Genomic DNA, 22590 nt, shown 5'->3' on the forward strand with positions numbered 1-22590 from the left:
AATTAATTAGAAGACTTAGGTCCAAATCCAGGGTCTGCTGTTGGCTATCTGAATGTTCTGAGGAATCATGTAACCTACCTGGGCCTCGGTTTTCTCTTCTCTAAAGTAAGGACTTCGGGCTAGATGTTCCCTAATGGCCTTCCAAGTTCTAAATTTATAATCCTATGATTTAAGACGGGGTACATATTAAATAACAGAGTCTGGATCAAAACTAGAACTTCTTATTCTAGTTCCAGTGATCTCTCAAACCCAGTGTGCTGCCTTTTCATTTCATTTTCAAGTAGAAGAGTCCAAAACTTCATATTTTACAATCTGGATGGTATGACTCAATCTTTAAACCTTTTCATCCCTCTTTAATCCTCCCTATTACAACTCTTTTCCCCACCCTTTCAGCTGAGGATGCTGCCTTATACTTCACCAAAAAAAAAATAAAGTAAAATAAAATTGTGGCTCTTTGCCAAGAGCTCTCTCTCTCTTTCCCTCTCCTCATTTCATGTCATTCAGATTTCTTCCCCTATTATTTCTTTCATCACTTCATATCACAGAAAGAGAAGCAGGCTGTGTTCTTGTCAAGGCAAATCCTTGATGCACTCTTGATCCTCTCTCATCACATCTTTTTCAAAAGAATGTACTCACTATATCTTCTCTTCTCCTCCTTCTTCTTCCTCTTTTTCTGTCTCTCTCTGTGTCTCTCTCTGTCTCTCTGTTTGTCTGTCTCATTCTGCCTCCCCCTCTCCCTCTCCCTTTCCCTCTCTCTACCTCTCCCCCCAACCACTAGCCACTCTTCCACCTTAAAAATACTTCATTTGTATTAAAACAAAACAGACAAATAAAACCTCTCTTGATTTTACCACTCCCCATTACTATAATCCTATATCTCTTCTCTTTTTTGTGGCTAAACTCCTTTAGAAAACTGGCTATAATCAGTGATTCCACTTCCTCTCATCTTATTCTCATCTAAACATTCTGCTGTCTGGCTTCATACATCTTTATTTAACTAAAACTCTTCTCTCCAAAGTTACTAGGAATCCCTTAATTCTCAGGTCATATGGCCTTTTCTCAGCCTTCATCCTTCTTGACCCATCTGTAGTTTTTCACATCGCCAATCACCATATTTTGCTGAATGTTTCCTCCACTCTGAGTTTTTATGATACCTCCATGTCCCAGTTCTCCTCCTACTTGTCCGACTACTCCTTCTCCATCTCATTTACTAGATCTTTCTCCAGATCACAGTTTGTAAAGATGGGTATTCCCCCAAATTTCTGTCCTTGGCTCTCTCCCTCTAAATGTCTTTTCATTATCTCATCAGACTCCCTGGGCTCCATGATAATTTCTATCCATATGATTCTCAGATTCATTTATATAGCATGAACCTTTTTGCTGACCTTCAGTCTTTCATGTGAAACAAGGTGTCCCATAGGATCTAAGCTCAATATATCCAGAAGGCACTACCTTGTATCCCCAGCACTTAAAGTGCCTGAAATATAGTAAGCATTTAGTAAATTCTTGTTGACTGCTTGACTAACTCACACCAATAAGATGAAGAGGAATAAATGATTGGTTATGTACCATATTCCTCAGGAGAGAGAGAAACAAAGGCAGACAGACAGATCCAGGTGGAAATTCCTCTTTTTATTTCCCAGGCAGAAGGCAAGAAATTCAAGGTTAAGACATGAGAAGAGGAATTCACCTTCATTACTACTCGGTGGTATATTCTTTCTAATATTTCTATATTAAGAAAGAGCTCAGGAGTACTTGTTTTTTCTGAGTAACACATAGAACCATAGTACTGAGAGTTGGAGGGGACCTTATAAATTATCTAGCCTAACCACTATACTTTACAGATCAAGAAATTGAGGCCCAGGGAGATGAAGTCACTTATCTAAGATGATATAGATAGCGAGTAACAGAATTTGGATTTGAACTTAGGTCTTCACTCCAACTTCAGTGCTTTTTCCTTTGTATCATATTTGGGTGCAGAAGGGCTTTCTTGGTGCCCATCAAATGATGCTGTGTCAGTGACTACCAGAAGTCAGTCCCTTGTCCACACCCCTTTTGATTTCTTGGGCATCAGTTCAGTGATATGTTAGGAAAACTCAAAGCCTTCTGAGGAGACATGAAAAAAAATGTGAAAAACTAGGTGTGTATAGTTTAGCTAAATGACAATGATGGAGCTAACATAGTAAGTGTGTGTGTACACACTGCGAAGGGAGAGAAATTATTTAGGGTGGTATAACTAGGAGTAATGGGATTCAATTCCATCAACTCTCTATCTATTTTCAAATCTAATCTGAAAAGATATGTTTTTCTTCCTTGCCAATACCTCTTAATTTCTCCCTTCCCCTCCATTATTTAAGTTGGTAAACTGTATTATTTATCTCATGAGCAGTTTTGGAAAACAGTTTATATGGAGGATATGATGCCAAAGAAAGTTGAATCACAGGGTTTGGAGGCAGAGGCTGGAGTGATGAATGTCTATAGCAGGGAATTAATGTCTTTCTTGCATCCTTCCATTCATCCCTTAGAGCAGAGCTTTCTCCTGGGATCCCTGGGTGGGGTGGGGGGAGTAGGTCAGAGATGACCACTAAATCCTTTTTCCAACTCTTGCCCTGACCACAAAGCTTGAGTTTACCAAGGAACACCCACCTTAACAATGACCAGCAGCATGGTGGACTGGATAGAATGCCACGCTAGGAGTTAGGCAGAACTAGGTTCAAATTCTACTTCAGACACTAGCTGTGTGTCCCAGGGCAAGTCACTTAAACTCTATGAGCCTCAAGTCTCTCTTCCATAAAATGAAGGAGCTAGAGTTGGTAGACTCTAAGGTCCCTTCTAGTTCTAAGTTTGTAATCGATGTTTACGACACCTTTGGTACAAAAAGATGATCTCAAAGTCGATATGATGCTGGCTACAGGACCTCACAAAAGTGATTATTTTTTCTTTAGGCCCCAGTGACAGAAATAGATTAGATGATCTCTATGGCCCTTTTCAGGTCTACTATAGAGCCTGTGACTTGTTATTATTTCATCCAACCAATACATATGTATCTTGTGACTCTTGTCAGACTTGAATCTTGGGATCTATTGCTTTATTAGGTTATTATTCTAGGAACAAGCTTGACCCTAAATTGTGGAGTCAGACATCTCTGGAACAACAGGGGATTCTATACTGAGCATCAAGGTGTAGATGACAGGCTCACTGACCTGTCTTACAATATGCCTGGTCTTTTGGACGTGATGCTTTCTATATGGCTGTGTAATTAAGCACAAGGGATACTAGTCTGCAACCATAAAAAAGGGACATGAGTCATCTCTTTTTAAATGTACTTCTTTAGTTCTTAATATCCTCCCTTCTTGGATAATCTCATACTTGATGAATCCCGTAGGGTGTTACACATTTCCTGAAATAATAGATGCCCCAAAATTGGGGCATGGCTAAACATGTTAACACCTGAATGAAACTGAATGTTATTGTACTGTAAGGAATAATAAATATGATGAATGCAGAGAAGCATGGGAAGACATATGAAATGATACAAATCAAAGTAAGCAGAATCAGGAAAATAATATACCAAATGATTACAGAAATATAAATGGAAAGAAAAGTAACAACAGGATCAAAACCAAATGCTCTGAAATTACAATGATCAAATTTGACCCTAAAAGAGTCAAGGTACTCCCCTAACCCCAGCTTATTTACAGAGTTGTTGAACAATGGACATGGAACATTGTGTATCATTTTAGACTTTTTTCATCATGTTAGTTTTTTTTTCTTTCACTAAACTACTAATTCTCCTCCCCCTCCCTAATTTAACTCTTTCTAACAAAGGATTGTTTTCTTGTAGGGAGAGAGAGAAGAAAAAAAATTGATGTGTGAATTTAGATGACATAAAAACAATCAATATTATATTTAAACAGAAATTGTTCAAAATAAATAGATTATGGATTCCTCCTTTGTTTGCCATATCTAATCAGCCACCAAGTTGTACCATTTTTTTCCTTTCCACTGTGATACCTTCCTTTCTATTCCAATCGCCACCACCCCAGTATAGATTCATCTGATCAGACATTTGAATTAGTACAATGTAATACAATATATACACACCCACACTAAATCACAACATCCTAAACACTTTTTCTCCTTCCTCAGTGTACACTATGCTAAGTGATAGGGGAAATTTTCAAAAATAAATAAATAAATAAATGAAGTCACCAGAACTTGTAGTCTAGTACAGAAACTAACTACAAATATAATTCTGGTACTCCCTCTCTCAGTGCAGAGCAACACATGCTTGGTCTTTATATTTTCTTGGAGTATTTTCTGGCAGAACTGAGAGAAGTGAAGTCCAGAGTCACACATTCTGTCTGTGTCAGAGGTGACACATGGACCCAAGTCTTTCAGACTCTAAGTTGGGCTCTTTATTTATTACTATACCACCCAATCATTCAATACTCAGTTCATAACATTACATAAAAATCGCTTTACCCAGTAACAAATAGCCCTCCTTTCCTCTTTGTCTACTGTTTAGAATCCAAACTCTTCATTCTCCTTTCAGAATTCTATAGTAGGCGCCTTTATAGTAACAACTAAAATAATAAAACAACTCAAATTTATATGGTTTTTGTTGTTGTTTAGTTATTTTTTCAATCGTGTCTAATTGTTCATGACCCCTTTTAAGGTTTTCTGGGCAAAGATACTGGAGTGGTTTGCCATTTACTTCTCCAGTTCATTTTATAGATGAGAAAACTGAGGCAAACAAAGTTAAGTGATTTGCCCAGAGTCCCACAGTAAGTGTCTGAGGACAGATTTGATTCTTCCTGATGAGTCTTCCTGACTCAAGGACTTTGATGAGATAAGTAGATAAAAGCAAACAAACAAAAACATGATTTCTACTGCACAGATCAGAAGACAGAGGTCAGTGAGGTGAAACAAATCGTTGTAATAGAACTTGTAATTCAAATTCAGTTTCCTCAATTTCAAATCAAACATTCTTCCAGTTGTTCTGTTCTCTTAATCTCCATCTAAACCTACCTCCTGCTCTGAACTATTAGACAAAACCTTCTTCTGCCCCAGTCAAGACAGGCTCTTCAGTCTATTCTTCTTTTTACTTTAACAGTTCTGGTATCTAAGCTCTTTCTCTGTGTCTCATACATGGACTCTTCTCCCTCACCCACACTTACCCAATTGCTTCTGCTTAATTCGTTAAAGCCCCAGCCTAAGTGTGAACCCTTCCATGGATTCCCTTGTCCAAAGTAAGAGCTTCAAATCTCTAGGAATGTGATACTTCTTATTTGTCCCCCTTAATTCAGTGTTTCAATTATATGTACTTAACCGTTTTGAATGCATAAAATATAAGATCCTCGAGATCAGGGACCGTAGCTCCTATTTTTTTAATCTCTCAAAGCACCTAACCCAGTACTCATTAAATGCCTATTTATGAATTTAGAGCAAAAAGGGAATTAAAGTTCTTGAGTCATCTAATATTCTTCATTTTCTGGATGAGAAGACCCAGACAAAGTGACTTGCATGAAATTATAAAAGTGTCAAATAGAAGACCTGAGTGAGGAACCTGGGGCTGAAAGGAAGTAACTTCTCTGAGGCCACAAAACTGATATGTTGCAAACCTGCCATTTGTTGACTAGTTGAATTGAATCAAATGAACAGTGAGATTTTGACTTGCCACCTTTTTTTCTCTAAATTTGATGGACGTTTTGTATTCCCATTTAAACAGAAAGCCTTAGACCAATTGCTGATGTGAAGTAATTATTCTAGGGTCACAGAACGGTTAGTTGCAGAGATGGCATTGTATCAACCTACTCCCTCTGTTCAGTCTTTCAATTAACAAGCATATGAAATAATGATCCAAATTGCTAATAATAAAAGAAATGCAACTCTTAGGTTTAACTTGCAACTGGAAAACTGGCAAATATGGTGAAAGATGAAAATAGTTAAGGCTAATGGAGTTTTGAATTGATTTAACTATGCTAGAAAGAAGTTGGAATTATACAAAAAAAAAAAAGCTAAAAAGTTCATATCCTTTCAACTGCTAGACATATAACCCCAAGGAGATTAATGATTTTATTTTAGGATTAGGCCCCATATACACCAAAGTATTTATGAAAGCATTTCTGTTTTGTTTTGTTTTTGAAATTACTAGAAAAGAACAGGAAAAAAGGTAGATGTCCAAAGATTAAGGGAGGGGCAGCTAGGTGGCGCAGTAGATAGAGCACCGGCCCTGGATTCAGGAGGACCTGAGTTCAAATTTGGCCTCAGACATGTAACACTTACTAGCTGTGGGATCCTGGGCAAGTCACTTAACCCCATTGCCTAGCCAAAATAAAAGATTAAGGGAATATCCAATAAGGTTGTGGTACATGAATGTCATGGAATATTACTGTTCTATAAGAAATGATGAATCTGATGAATAAAAATTTGGAAGACAGTAACTGACGTGAATCAAAGTAAGCAGAATCAGTGGAACTATGTATGACGACTACAAAAATACAAGTGGAATGCACGACAATTAACCAATCAAAGCTGCATGTCATGAGATTAAAAGAGCCGAACTTGGTCCCAAAGGAGAGATATAAGAAAGTACATCTCCCCACCCCTTCTTTGCTGAGGTGAAAGACTATAGGTGTGGAATACTGCATATAATGCCAGATTTCTCTATGTTAGATTTGCTGTCCCCACCTTTCATTGTTTGTTATAAGGGATAAGGAGAGAGATATATTGATACAGGTGTTTTACATACACACACATATACACATATATGTACATATGTATATATATATATATATATAATGTATGTATTTACTGAAATTCTTTTTAATTTTTTTTTACTTCTAAGTAAAAAAACAAAGCCACACATACATATGTATGTATGTATGCATGTATATTCTTTCTATGAGACAGGCACTTTGCAAAGTTTTAGGAACACCACCACAAAAGTAAGTCAGTTCCTAACCTCAAGGAGCTTACATTCTACTAGAGGGATGTGACTTGTGGTGTGCTAGAATGAGCTCAAACTGGTTGAGGAGATCCAACTGATAAATTTTCATTGTAGACATTTACACCTTAAAAATTAGCAAACAGTCAGATCAGTGCTGGATTTACTGTTTTGTTGATCGTCAACATTTAAGAAAGTGCTGGAGCAAGTTTTAATAATGCAGATTAAACTTGAAAATGTATTGTTATCTACAATACATTATTTTTTCCTAGAGAACCAATTGTTAAACATTTACCAGCACACCACTGGTACAAATGATCACAGACAAGTAAAAATATGGGTTATATACAAAGTAAATAGAAAGAGATTTGGGGAAGGATGAAGTACTAAAGTGTGAGGGAATCAGGAATGGCTTTTTGAAGGATGTGGCATTTGATCTGGGCCTTTAGGGTACTTAGAAGGTGAATGGGAGGAGGAAGAAAACTCCAGGCATAGAAACAGCCTTTATAGAAACAGACCTGGGAGATGGAATGGAACGTAAGGGTGAAAAAAGTAAGGTAGTGAGTTTGGCCGTATCATAGAGTATATGGTGAATGCAATCAGCCCACAAAGGTAGTGGGAAGGCAGATATTGTGGGCTTTAATGTCAAACAAAGAATGTCTTAGATGTAGTGGGGAGCCTCAGGAGATCTTTGAACTCTGTTTGAAGAAAATCCTAGCCATGTTTCACTTTACTCTTTCCTTTCCAGAGGTTTTCTTAACAATTTCTCAAGGCCTTTCCTTCCCCCAGCTCCTTCCATAAACCATCAAGTCAACTCCCCCATTGCTCTTCAACCAGCTGTGTAAATTTACTCTCCTATGTGCCCACTGCCATCCTCCCACCCTTACATGTTCTAGAACAAAGTGTCTCTCCCTGTCCACCACTCCCCCAATATGTGTTGTTTTGTCCATTGAGATAAAAGCTCCTTGAAGGGAAGGACTGTCTTTGCTTTTGTATTGCATCCCCATGGCTTAGCACAGTGATTGGCATATAGCAAGGGCTTAATAAATGTTAAGATTCATTGATTCCTTTCACTCACTGAGCTGCAGAGTCACATAGTCAAACCTGTGCTTTAGGAATATCAGTTTGGCACATGGGGAAGAGAGAATGGGGAGTGAAAAGACTCTAATAAGCAAGATGATTTAGAAGCACTTAAATGTTTGCTGGCCCACTATTGCCTCGGCCATGTAGGAAGTGATGATGGGGGTTGCAGGGTAAGCAGAAAGAAGGAAATAGATGTGAGAGAGGTAGAATCTGAAGAGGTAGAATCAATAAGACTTGACAAATAATTAGATATTGGGAGGGGAGTGAGTAAGAGCAATGATTCTTTCTCCCTTCTACCTCTTTTGGTTATTTCTCAGACTCATGAGATGTGCTTAGAAAGAGCATGTCTCATGACACTCCCCACTTCTAATGTGATGTTATGTCTCGTTCAAGTCCTTATGAGGTCTCTTTGACCTTTTACAAACCATTCATTGGAGAATCAACATGTTTTCCAAAATTACATACAGTAGTAGTTATAGTTATCCATATGGGAGGTATTACCAAGATGGCTTGGTCTAAGCAAAATAGCTTATAATAAAATGACCTTCAGAAATTAAATTAAAATATAAGCTCTATAGATTAGGGGAAAAAAAGCTAACTACATTAAAAAGAAGAGCACAGTTGATATTAGCAGGGAAAAGCAGCCATCCATGACAAATAAAGAAGCATATAGCCTTGTCTAGAATTACTGATACAGTCTGAATCTTCTTGCTGGTCATAGCATCATACAATCCTTGAATGTTAAAGCTGGTACAGACTTCAGAACACGAAAAGTGCTAGGACTAGGAGGGGCCTTGGAGACAACCTGTCCATACAATCATAAAATTTTAGACCTAGAGGAGACCTTGTATGGGAAGCTTAAGGGGATTTGAGTTTGCTGAATATTTGAAGAAGTGTAGCTTATCCAGGGAAAATGGTATGAGGCAAAAAGGCCATTGCTGTGTTTCTTTATGGTTTCAGTCAAACAAAGGATGGGGGTAGGAGGGAAGCAGGGACTGTAGTCAGCATGGAGCCGGAAGGCATGGAGTAACAATTCTCCAACTTTAATATCTGCTGTTTCATTTTATATTCATCATGTCAGCATAATCTGCTTTTATGGGAATCGTCTTGGTTCCCGACCAAATGCGTTTAGTCTCCCTTTGCTTCAAGTTTGATTGTAATATGACTTGAAGACTTCAATGAAATGTTTATATGTAACGAATGAAGAAATATAAAAGAGAAAATGCAATTGGAAAATCAATCAGCGGGAAATCTGGGTCTGGCCTTTCTCTTGCGCTCACTATCTCTTTGACCTTTTTTTTATAATGGATGAAGGGCTGGATTATCTGGACAAGGACCTCTGCTGCATTTCAGGGAGGTTCCTTGCTTTGGGGCCAGTCAATATTTTTCTTTCTCTAAGACAGAGTTTTTTCCATGCTGGAAGGAGAGTCCTTAGACATTGTGTTGATTCAATATTCACTGTGTTCATAGTTGTTTCCCTTTGGCATTTACCAGAACCGAGTGCTTTCTGAAATGCAAACCTCAAGGAATCCTTTTCTGACTGTCTAGTTGCCCTTTAGTTAACCATGGAACCCTGGCCTACATGAGGGAAGCCTACATTAATGCCTACGGTTTTTGTCTTTGCCACTAAGTTACTACTGGGTGTTTTTATGTGTAAAAGGAGGGGGTTGGACTTCTCACTCACCAAGGTTCCCTCCAGCTCTTATATCCTATGTTCTGTGTTCCATCAGTCTCTGTTCTATAGTATCTTATAACTCAACAATTTTGTATGTCTATAAGAATATTCATCCTATAGAGCTAATACCTAGGAGAAGTACGCATACCTCTCCAAGGAATGTTTGAATTTAACAAACAAAGTAGGCAATGGACACCATTTCACCCAGAGAGATGGGTATCTATGGGGAAATGTCTGACACAAGAAGGGGAGATTGTGGGGGGGGGAAGCTGGGTATGGCATACAGGGAAATTCCACCACCCCTCAAATCACTTCAGCTGCCTTCTCTGATGAGGCTGAATGTGCTGAGTGATTCTCGCTCTCCATTCCCCCACTCCCAGGGAACTGGAGTTGCAAGCTCTGCTTAGGTTAATCCAGGGAGCATATTCCCCTCTATGCCTACCAGCAGTGCCCCTCCCCAGCTGGCACTCAGTGACTCCTGCCATTGCCTTGCATAGATTGATAGAATAATTAGCTGGGTGCTGAGCAAGGAAGTTTACCTTAATGGCCTAACCTTGCTTCTTGCTGGGACACAGCCTCAGGGCTCAGCATAGAACCTGGGCAATAGGTAGCTGATTGACTGAGGCCCTAAGTGAAGAGGAAAGCAGCTTATGTGAGGCCCACTGAATCTACAGAGCTGTGACCCTTTTTTAATACTTTTACAATCAGATGCAAAACATATTTGGCAGGGGAATCACGGAAGCCTTGAATTTTAGAGCTAGAAGAGACCTTAGTCAAAATCAAGAACATAGAACATCAGAGCTGAAAGAAACCGCAGAACTGATACTATAAAGTCCTAACGTGTGAACTAAAGAGAAGCTATTTCTATGTCTGTGATATGTGCCCTCATCAGTGTGGGTGTTCACTTCATGGGGCAGATTATAATGTGGTCATGTTCGGTTTTTTTTTCATCCTATATAATTCTTGTTCATACATCCTTATCCTTATATCCACTATGCTGGAGCCTTCATCTGGATCTTTTTCATGGATATCTCTGTAGCATTCAGAACCTATTATTGCTCCCTTTCTCCAAATGCCTGGCCCACCACCTTTTTTGGAGCATTCACTTCCTCAGTGAAATCTCTTATGCCAACTTGTGCACATAAGGCCATCATTGGATATAAGCTGTTACACATTTGTGCCCACTGGGAATCTCTCTGTTTAGCCTTATAGGTCACACTTAGAAGAATGAAAAATTCACAGTAATACAGTAATTACTGGGAAAATATTTGTGTAAATATGCATGTGTATATATAATCTGTGTGTGTGTGTGTGTGTGTGTGTGTGTGTGTGTGTGTGTGTGTGTTCTTTCCCCTCTTGGAACCTCCCCTTCCCCCTAGGAAGCACCTTGGATCAAGCACTATGCAATTCCCCCAAAGCAATCCAGACTGATTTCTCCCCCTCCTATTTGTAGGATCATATATTTAGAGTAGAAGGCACCTCAGCATGGGGGTTGGCAGAAGGGAAGGAGCTAAGCATTTATAGTGCCTGCTATGTGCCAGGCACGATACTACGTACTTTCCAAGTGTTATCTAATTTGATTCTCAAAACAACCCTCCTAGGTAGCTGTTGTTGTTATCCACATTTTACAGTTGAGGAAACTGAGGCAAACAGAGGTTAAATGACTTGTCCAAGGTCACACAGCTAGTGTCTGAGGTTTTGTTTGAACTTCAGTGACTCCTGTTCTCTATTCGTCATATCACTTAGCTGCCCTTGACAAAACATTGATTCCACATCCTTCATCCTACAGATGAAGAAACTGAGGCCCAGAAAGGTAAAGTGTCTCACTCCAGGTCACTTAGGTTTTAGGTAGCAGGTAACAGGTTTTAGGTGCCACATCCTTTGATTCCAAATCCGTTGCTCTTTCCACTAGTAACTCTGAGACTATTAGAGCTACAAAGAACTTAGAAATCGTCAAGTTCAACCCTTTTCCCTTCATTTTACAGATGGGAAGACTGAGAGCCAAGATGTTAAGTGAAGAGCCTAAGAGATAGGACCTATGGGGCAGCTAGGTGGTGCAGTGGATAGAGCACTGGCTCTGGAGTCAGGAGGACCTGAGTTCAAATCTGGCCTCAGACACATGACACTTACTAGCTGTGTGACCCTGGGCAAGTCACTTAACCCTAATTGCCTTAAAAAAAGAGAGAGAGATAGGAAATAGTAAAGCTAGAACTTGTAGGCAGGTCTCCTGAATTGAGGGCTATTTTTTTATTGTTGTTTTCACACACACACACACACACACACACACACACACACACACATACACAAAAACACACCTCTACTAGACTACCTTCTCTGCTTGGCTGGGAAGATTAAATTTTGTCACTCCAAACCTACAACTCAAGCATCTTAGATATATCAAAAAATCTCGTTGTGTCTCCATATCTTTAGTATTAGATAAGTCTAATACCTGCCTTCCCCAAATGATGAAATATTGTGAGCCCTGAGCACCTCGTAGAAAGTTACTGTACAAATAAAACTTCATTAATATAAAGGTTAAGAACTCTTGGCTGGGCAGTCAGGGAAATTTACTTCAATTGTGGAGGGGGAAGAAGGGTGGGCAGGAAACCCTACCATAAACTTTCTTTTTCCTGCATCCACTTTTAGTGTTATTTAAGGCAAATGCTAATAGAATGAACCTTTATCAGCCAGATTTTTCCTAGGACTTGAAGACCCATAGAAATATCTTTGAACTCAAATAACTTAATCATAGTTTTAATAAATTCATATAACTCATTAATCTAACACGATCCCTTAAAGAACTTACAAGAAATCACATAGCGAACATTTTTATAATACACAGATTCGTAGGATCATAGATTTAGAACTGAAAAGGCCCTTAGATGCCATCAAATACAACTGTCTCATTATACAAATGGGGAAAAAGTCACGTAGAGAGGTTAAATGACTTACCTAAGCTCACACAGCTAGCAAGTATCTGAGGCAAGATTTAAACCCAGATTTCTTGGCCTCCAGGTCTAGTGCCATATCTATTATGCTATGTTCCTTCTGAAACAAAAAATCTACGGCCAATAATTTTGCAAATAGAAACTCATTTCACAGCATGCCTCTTGGTATATTGATTATTACTGTGATTTTACCCAGGTTTCCTCTATTTAATGGCTCTTTCACAGCTTCTATTTGCAGGCTTCCAAAATAATGTGGTTTAGCTTTTTTTCCCCCCAGAACGCATAGTTTCTTAGTCAAAAGTTAATCAACTGAATACTTGTTTCCTGAGTACATTTGATTATTTAAATTTGGGTCTTTTATTTTCAAATTTATTCCGATTCAGGTTAAAAACTTAGTTCTTAAAATGGTTCTTAAATCTCTAGAAGCACCAGTCAACAAGCATTTTTTTAAAGTGTCTACTCTGTGCTTGGAATTGTGCTAAGCTCTGGGGATACAAATAAATGGGGGAAAAAAACAAAGGGAAAAAAAGTACTCTCTGCTCTCAAAGAGCTCACTGCAAGGAAAGAGAAAGCATGTCATCTGCTTAAGCAAAAAAAAAAGGATATATACAGATCAACAAAGAGAAAGCACTAACATTAAGGTTGATCAGGAAAGGTTTCTTGTAGAAGTTTTGGAATATGGCCTAGAACTTGAAGGAAACCAAGAGACAGAGATGAGGAGTGAGAAAATTCCAAGTAGGAAATTGGAGGAAAGCCAGTGGAAAATGCAGAAAGCCAGGAAATGGTGTTTGTTGTTTGAGGAATAGCAAGGAGGCTGGTGCCACTGGATTACTGAATATATGGTGGGAAGTAAGGTATAAATACTGAAAAAGGTAGGAGAAGCATATTTTAGAAGAGTTTTGAATATTAAGCAAAGGATATCATATTTGATCCTGGAGATGATAGGGAGCCACTGGAGTTTAATGAATAGAGGGGTAACATGGTCAGATCTGTCTTTTAAAAAGATCAATTTAACAGCTGAGTGGAGAATATGCTACAGTGGGGAGAGACTTGAAGAAAGATCAACCAGAAGTCCAGATATGAGGTGGTAAAGGTCTGCACCAAGGAGGTGGCAGTGTCAAAGGAGAGAAGATAATATACAGTATACTAGAGATATATCAAGGGAGAACAGATTGGATGGGATAGGGTACGTGAGAGAAAATAAGGATTTGTGAATGATACCTAGGATTTCAAGCCTTGGTATCTGGGAGGATGGGGTGGTATTCTCAACAATAATAGGAAAATTAGGAAGAGGTGAGAGATAGAGTGGGGAATGGAGATATGGAGTTTAGATTTGGACATGTGTAATTTAAGATGTCTATTCAACATCCAGTTCAAGATGTCCTATAGACATTTAGAGATATAAGACTAACGGTTAAGAGAGAGGGTAGGGCTGAATAAATAGATCTGAGAATTATCAGCACAGAAATGATAATCAAACCCAATGGAGCTTAAAACAGATCTAAACAGAAAAAATCCAGGCATTCCTGAATGTAAGCTCCTTGAGCACAGGGTCTATTTTGCTTGTTCCTTTTGTTTTTTTCTTTCCTGTTAATGTTCTTATACACAGGTGTTTAATAAGTTCTTTTCGATTTGTATTAAATTGAATCTGCAATGTCTGAAATACAGATACTGACATACCTATTCAATCTAACTTCACATAATAGCCTGGATAATTGACATTTTTCATCCATTTTGATTTTCTGTCATGGATTGTTTGTCTGATCTTATCTTGATAAGCATATATTCTATTGAGGAAGCCCTGAAATGTTCGGGAGCTTGAAGCAAAAACACAATAACATCCACAAATGGGTGTTTCTGAAGAACTTTAGCGTTATTTGAGATTCCCTCTTTCTTCTAAATCATGCACAGGGCATCTGCAATGATAGCAGCAAACAATTTGGAAGAGCACCCATTTTTTTTGTTTTATACTTTGTTCGATGTGAATAGAGGACCATTAAGCAGCATTGGTTGCATTTATTAAGAAATTATATGCAATTTAAATATATCCAAGAAGGACTCCATATTGGAGGAGAATCTTCGAAGCTTCCTCCTGAGTCAAATGCGATTTTGTCTTGCAGTTCACTAAATTCATTGAGAACACAATGAGAACTATAAGTTTTAGACAATTTGTGAGAATAAAGATTTATTCTACTGTAGTGTTTTTTCCCTAAAAGCCTACATATTTCTCATATTTTCATCGATTCCCTCAATATGTGTATAGATCATCATTATGATTAATAAATTGGTAGTAGGTGGTTTCCTTTCAAATGTCTTTTTGAAGATAATAAAATATTTACTAATTTTTTCTGGTCACGTAGGAACTTTAGGACAAAGAATGTAACAACATAGAATGCTAGAATTGTATAGTATCTTAGAATAAAGAATATTGGAATGTAGAATATTTGTTTTCCACCAAAATCCTCCTCCAATGTCTACTTACAGAATAGATGTGACTCTGGTTTCACAGAGATTTTGACCGCAGAGCACAGCTTCCAGCCAGAAAGGTTTTGCATCCTTTTTGTCTGAAAAGCAGTGTCATTAAATTCCAAAGAGTTTAACACCAGGTTAGCTACAGCATAACAGTATAGTGGAAAGAGCAGTTGCTCTGGAGTCACAAGTTTTGTTGCTGTTGTTTCAGGAATGTCTGAGTCTTTGTGACCCCATTTGGGGTTTTCTTGGCAAAGATATTTGAGTGGTTTGCCATTTCCTTCTCCAGCTCATTTTACAGATGAGGAAACTGAGAGAAAGAGGGTTAAATGATTTGGCCAGGGTCATATAGCTAGTAAATGTCTGAAGCTGGATTTGAACTCAGGTCTTCCTGATTCCAGGCCCTGTGCTCTCTCCACTGTGCCACATTGAGTTCACATCCTGCCTCTGTTCTATTTGGTTTTCTTTCTGCCTGTATACCTTTAGTTAAGTCATTGAACATCTTTGGACTTTAGTTTTCTTATCTGTAAAATGACTAAGTAATACCAGATGGCCTCTGAAATCCTTTTCAATTCTACATCTATTATCCTGTGATGCATTTTTTTTTATGATGGACATTTTCAGCTATGCTGAAGAGAGGCTATAGTTTATACAGGTGGAAGGGATATCAATACCAATAAGATCACTGACTTTTAAAGTTTTTCATAAAATGGTTTTAGCTCTAGATTTAGATATTAGGCATTATCTAGGGCACCCACCCCACCTCTCATTTTACAGGTACAGAAACCAAAATAGAGAGAAGAAAAGGCCTTACCAAGGAAGGTCACAAAACAATGCAGTGACAGACTCTTACCTAGAACCCATATCTAAGGAATGTCAACATATGACCCATAGTTTCATTGATGATAATATTTTAATAGCCTATGAAGCTGTGCCAAAAGAATACTAATACAGCACAAATGAATGCAGTAGTAAAGCATTTCTAAAAAGAAAGCTGGCAAGCCCAGAAGTCATAGAGATCTCTCAAATAGTAATTATTATTTTATATTGATGTTTCATTAAGATCTACCTTTCTATAAAACTATTCAAGGATTTTATTATTTTTTTATTCTTGTTAAATTTTAGTACAATTAGTTCAATTGGAAGTGTTAAGAGTTTATACTTCAGATCCTGTTCTGCCACTTCCCATGTACAGTGGAAAAGAATTTTGCGCAAATTTAAAACTGATATTTAGAGAAATAAGGATAATAACCCACCAAAAGTACTACTAAAACAAAACAAAAGCAAAGTAAAGCAAAACGAAAAACCCAAACTTTTCAGTTGGACAGGTTGACAAAAATCTGTTCATCTAAAACTAGTCTAATCACTTTATTTAACTTGGGTTGTAGGTATCCATGGGACTCCTATTTTTGAGTTGTGTGGTCCAAGACTAATCACTTGATCTTTCAGTTTGCCTCATCTGTACAACAGGGATTCAGTTCTACAAACATTAAGTATGCACTGTGTATGGAACACTAAGAGAGATGAAAGGTTAAGGGTACACATAGTCTCTGCCTTCATGGAGCTTATCATTTAGTATTAGGGCTAATCACTCTAGTACTATGTATGTCATGTTATTGTTGTGAGAAAATACAGGGTTTTTTAAACCTTCAAGCACTATATAAATGTGAGACTGAGGGAGAAAGACAAAATGACTTATTCAAGATAACATATTTCAATGCTCTGCTTAGCTTCTTTTTTTATACACCTCCAGCTTGTTGGGTAGCTGAAGTCAATTTTACAGAATAATTTTGGTGCCACCTAAAAAGCTGTATCTCCCTCACAAGTGTCTCTAGAACATGGAACATGGGCTACACAGTTAATCCAGCTATTTGTCTTTTGTCTCTTCTAGAGATGTCAGGAACAGCAGCAGACATTTCCTTGGTGCACTGGCGGCAGCAGTGGCTAGAAAATGGCACCCTCTATTTCCACGTCTCCATGGGCAGTGCTGGGCAGCTGTCAAGGGCCACTCCTCCCACTCTTCAAGAGCCTTCAGAGATTGTGGATGAGCAGATGCATATCTTGCATATTTCTGTGATGGTGAGTGATTGTAGAAGGAGGGAAGGAAGCAGGAGTCAGTAAGTCAGAAGGCTCGCTGCCATGAGTTGTTTACTGGGAGGTAGGATGGAGAGGTAGGACTTAGATGCTTACTGATGATAAGATGACTCCACTGTGTGAGAGGATGTCCTTTTGATAAGCTAAAGGTCATTTCAGTTGTTCAATATCACTCAGACTGATATAGAACCACTTAACAATGATAATAAACTAATGTGTTTCATACAGCAAAATGAAAACCTTCTAATATCCTAACTTTTCAGCTGAGGTCAATGGGGAGACCTGTTTATTATTTGATACATGCCCTACTCAGAGCTTATAACCTGCCCTGGCAGTAGACTTGGCACTTTGCTGGAATTTCATAGAATCAGGAAACATCAAATTTGGAAAAGAACTTAGAACTCTTTAGATGCTAGAACACAGAACACTGAATTAGGAGAGAACTTATGGTTAAGACATAAAACTCACAGTACTGGTTCTGTAATAAATTTAGAACAAAGATGTTAGATAACAGAATGTCGAAGTTTAGGGAATCATAGATCTAGAGCTGGAAGGGACCTTAGAAATGATCGATTCCATTTTACACATGGAAAAACTTGAGGCACAGGGGTGTTAAGTGACTTTCTCAGGGGCAAAAAACTAAGTATAAGGCAGAATTAGAACCCAAGTCTTCTTGACTAGAAGCTCTCTATCCATTCTACCATGCTCTCTCTAAGTTGAAAGGAATCATTTGGCCTTTCTCATCTTCACTGATCCATGAATTTCATCTTCTCTGATATATCACTCTTTTCAGGAAGTAATGTTTGTTTCATAGACCCAGAGTTCATTGGTCTGCCAAATTGATTGGAGCACAGATCATAGCCTTCCTTAGAATGGATCATATCAACTCTATTGCCCTTAGGATCAAAAATTCAAGATATATAAAGGAGTTCAATGTGTTTGGGAAGATATTTGATAATACCACTTTACGTTTTTAAATATTTTACCATATTACCTCAGGAGATTCTCAAAATCAACCCCAATTGGCTATTGTCTCCTTTTCTCAAATGAGGAAAACAAGTCACAGAGAGGTCAAGTGATTTGTTAAGGGTTCTTCAGCACAGGAACTCAGATTTCAAGACCCCTTAACCTATGTTCTTGGTGTGTTCTCTGTTCTTACCTTTAAATCCTCTACATTTAAATGTTTGGGTTTGGTCTGAAGTAGGGAATGTGTGTTTTCTTTTAGAAATGCTCACACCCCAGTCAGACAGCAAGTTTAATTTTGGACTTAAAGTATGCTGATCATGTGAGGGAACAAATCAACGTCCTTTGTGTTGTTTAAGAAGTATATGTGATAGAGTTGCCTATGTGAGTAGCATATGTGTGTGTGTGTGTATACATATATATATATATATATATATATATATATATAATATGCCTATGTATCTAGATTTATCTCTCCATATAGTATATTCAACTGCACAACCAATGTGTGTATATATACAAATATATACATATATGTAGATATACTCACACATATATATATGTATGTATATATGTGTATTTTTATACCAAATGATACAGTTAAGCTTTAAGCCAAATGAGAGGGTGTATGTTACATAACATTAACGTAAGTATATGGTGTCACAAAGAACGTTGAACCACACAAAAAAGGAGTATCATGTGTTGTTGTTGTTGTTGTTGTTGTTTGTTTGTCTTGCAGACACAGGCTAGATAAATAGGAGTGGGGTAAGGAGGGGAATGGACGTTGTGTGCTCTTGCTTTTCCCCTCTGATTCTGGGATTTCATCATAGGGATCAGAAATGAAAACTAGAACTCAGCAAGAACTTCAGATCACTGAGATTCACTGTTGATTTTCTCTAAACAGGGTTAGTTATGTGTAGAGCTAACAAAAGGCGAAGCTGTGTTCTGGTACTTTTCTTCTGGAACTTTAAAGGTACAGTAGACAGAGGACAAGACCAGGACTTAGGAAGACCTGAGTTCAAAGCTGTCCTTACTTCAAGTCACTTACTAGCTATGTGTCCCTGGGCAAGTCACTTAACCTTTGTCTGCCTCATTTTCCTTATCTGTAAAATTGGGATAATAATAGCACTTACCTCTCAGGATTGTTGTCAGGATCAGATGAGATAATATTTGTCAAGTGCTTAGCACAATGTCTGGCACATAGGAAGTACTGAATAAATGCTTATTTTCTTTCCTTTCCCTTTCTCCCATTCCTGCTTGCCTTTCAGTATTTTCTCTTCCATTCCCATCCTAACCTCTAAGGCCACCAGTACCCTCTCTCTTTTTTTCCCCCATCACGATCTTTTACTATGGTGTCTGTCCTTTCAATTAGCCTCTTTCGTCAAAGTTTACCTGTTGTGTATCCTAGCTCCTCTGGCCTTGAGCAATATGATATAATAAGAATCAACACAATACAATACAGTACAAGGAAGCCTGGACTGGGAGTCAACAGGCCTAGGTTATTTCTAATCTTGCTCTTGTAACTAATTTACCATGTGACTTTGGGCAATTTAGTTCTCCAGGTTTCCATTTCCTCATCTGAAAAATTATGGTCTTGTAATTAGATGGTTTCTAGGGTCCCTTCCAGCTCTAATATTCTATATCCTAACATTCTATGACTTTATTATTTATATCTCACATACTTATTAAAGGACTTGAGGCATCTTGCACTTAATTAAAGATGAAATATAACACATTCGAATATAAAGCAGAATGAAAACCATCCAAAGGAAGCAGACGGGATAGATGTTTTCAGGCACCTAAAAATAGTTTCCAAGTATCACTTCAGCTGATGAACTGATGAGATTACAGCCTTTGGGCAACAAATCCTATTCTAAATCAGGGTAACTGTATATGTTTTCTCAGGTTCCTCACCTTGGTAGAGTGATAGGAAGGGTGAGATCCCACCCTTAACAAAGCCAACCTGGTTGGCTTCGACAACATCACTGTTGTTAATACTACAACTTTTGTCACATGACGGCCAAGGTCAACCCAGTTAATGCCATGCTGGATCAGCTCCTGCTACTGTTCTTTTCAGCTTTGGTTCTATTACCACATGAAGGAAGTGAGTGCAGCTGTCATGGCCAGAGTAAACAACTGTGTGCAACTGGTTCAATGTACAATACTGGCCTCTCTTATTCTAGGGATGCTGGCAATTAACAAAAGTACAGAAGAGTAGAACTTTTGGGGTTATCCTTGTTAGAATTGTTTGCGCTACTTATTTGGTAGAGATCTTTCTCTGGGAAGAAGGAAGAGCCAGAGAGGCAAGTCAAGCCTATTTGACCTAGAACACTGTGGACTTGGGGGGGCGGGTCTGTTGCTTCCTAGTGACTATCTCTGGGTAGATCTCTGTTCTTAATGTGGTTCCATGAAAAGAGTGCTGTATTTGTGAGTCAGAGAATCTGAGTTCAAATTCCTACTTTTCCCCTTTGGGCAAATCATTGAATCTCTCTTGGCCTCTGTTTCTTCATTTATAAAATTCTAGATGGTCTATAAGGCCTTTTCCAGCTCTAAATCTATGATTATTTGACCAACTCTATTATGTATTTCTGTGGGTAAATAATATATGCTAACTTGACCAAGCTGTTTCAAGGATGGGTCTAGATATGACAAACTGTGTTATAAAGTCAGTGATACCCATGTCTTTTAAAGAAGTCCTTTGGGGGGCAGCTAGATGGCACAGTGGATAGAGCACCGGCCTGAGGTCAGGAAGACTTGAGTTCAAATCTGACCTCAGACCAAACACTTGACACTTACTAGCTGTGTGACCCTGGGCAAGTCACTTAACCCCAATTGCCTTTAAAAAAAGCCCTTTGAGTTAATAATAAAATAATACATTTAAAGCTACAGAGACCTGAGATGCCGTCTGGTACAATCCCCTCATTATACAGATTAGAATACTGAAGTCTATGAGGTTAAATGATTTGTCCAAGGCCATTCAGATAGTAAGTAGAAAAGCTTTGACTTGAACCCAGGTCCTCTGACTTTAATTTCAGTGTTATGTTGCCTGTATCCCACCGCCTCTCTGCAGCTTGGGGCTTTTCTGTGTTAGAGGTCTCAGTACCTTGATAAGCAATGATCTGGGGAACAAGCTTGGAGATAAAAATAGGAAAAGCACTCTTTTTTTTCCTTTTGACAAAAATACTATGGCTGTACTCTTCGTTTAGGAACAGCCACATCTTCGCTACAAACATGGAAACAATCTTGGGCTATTGGAGTGGAACCACAATGGGTATTTAGGGCTTGTTAGGTTGACAATAGAGGATTCTTAATGTTAAGGCCAGATGTATCACATTGCATTATTAATATGCAGAAAGCAGGAATCTGGTGCCTGATGAATTCCCCAAGCAACTTTGAGAAGTCATGTGGTCCAACTCTGTCATTTTATAGGTGAGGAAACAGGTGCTAAGGGAAAGGAAGTGACCTGTCCAAGGTTACCAAACTCCAGTCCCCAGACTCATCATCTAATATGTTCTCTCCTATAAAGGCCTATGTCCTATGTATGATGCCCTAGAAGAAGACCTAGAGGAAGGTCTCTAGCAACTTGGGTGGATCATCTTTGGAGGATTCAGGGCAGGATTCAGTGCAGGGACAAGAATCCATGGACAGGATTGGATAAGAAGACATGAATGGGTTGTAATCTGATGGAGGGAGTACCTGTATCCCTGAGATCATTTGTCATTGAAGAAAGTGCTTTTTTAAGCCCTATCTTCTGCAATCTTTTGCCTTTGTGATCCTAGGCAAGTCACTCCCCTTTTCTGAGCCTTAATTAGTTCATTTATAAAATGGGAATGATGATACTTGACCTACTTGCTTCTCAGAATTAAAAATTCTTGGCAAATTACAGTGCCATAGAAAGGTGGATATGTGTATTTGTATATTTTTGTGTAAGAGAGATACACAGATAGACAAGAGTTCAAGGTATCAACTAGCAAACCCTAAAAAGAAGCAGAGGGATTAATTAAGGGATGTGAAGATCAGAGTGGGCTGGGAGAGAGGGCATAGACATCCACCTGCAGAAGGGGAATCTCACTGAGCTTTAAGGCAGTTTCTAGAAGGCCTTTGGTCCCCCGCAGGCAGGGTTGTTGGGAGAAAAGAAAGAGGAAGGCAGAAATGCTGCAGTGCAGAACCAAATGGAAGAGAAGGGGGGAATGAGAAGGTAAGGGAGCTCTGGAGATGCTGCAGTGGAGAGCTAAGCAGGGGAGCAAAGTCTGTATGTGTGTACACCGACATGCATGGGCAGGTGTTAGAAGGAGAAAAGAGTGGCAGGGCCCAACTCGTCTTACCTGCAATCATTTGCCTCTCCTTCCCTTGATGGTTTTCTTGTCATATCTCCTTTTTATATACCTTTTCATTGGGATTCTCTTGCG

At 38.6% G+C, this 22590-nt stretch overlaps 1 protein-coding gene across 1 annotated transcript in view; it reads left to right on the top strand.

The window, feature by feature from the left end:
• ASTN2 (astrotactin 2) overlaps positions 1–22590 on the top strand; it is a 1115013-nt gene that overhangs the window by 156192 nt on the left and 936231 nt on the right. Inside the window, 1 exon segment of the mRNA XM_020990605.2 lies at positions 17016–17203. Coding sequence (XP_020846264.1) covers positions 17016–17203 — 188 coding nt within the window.

This window comes from Phascolarctos cinereus, unplaced genomic scaffold (assembly GCF_003287225.1).
Source record: "Phascolarctos cinereus isolate Bilbo 61053 unplaced genomic scaffold, phaCin_HiC Scaffold_2;HRSCAF=192, whole genome shotgun sequence".
NCBI lineage: Eukaryota > Metazoa > Chordata > Mammalia > Diprotodontia > Phascolarctidae > Phascolarctos > Phascolarctos cinereus.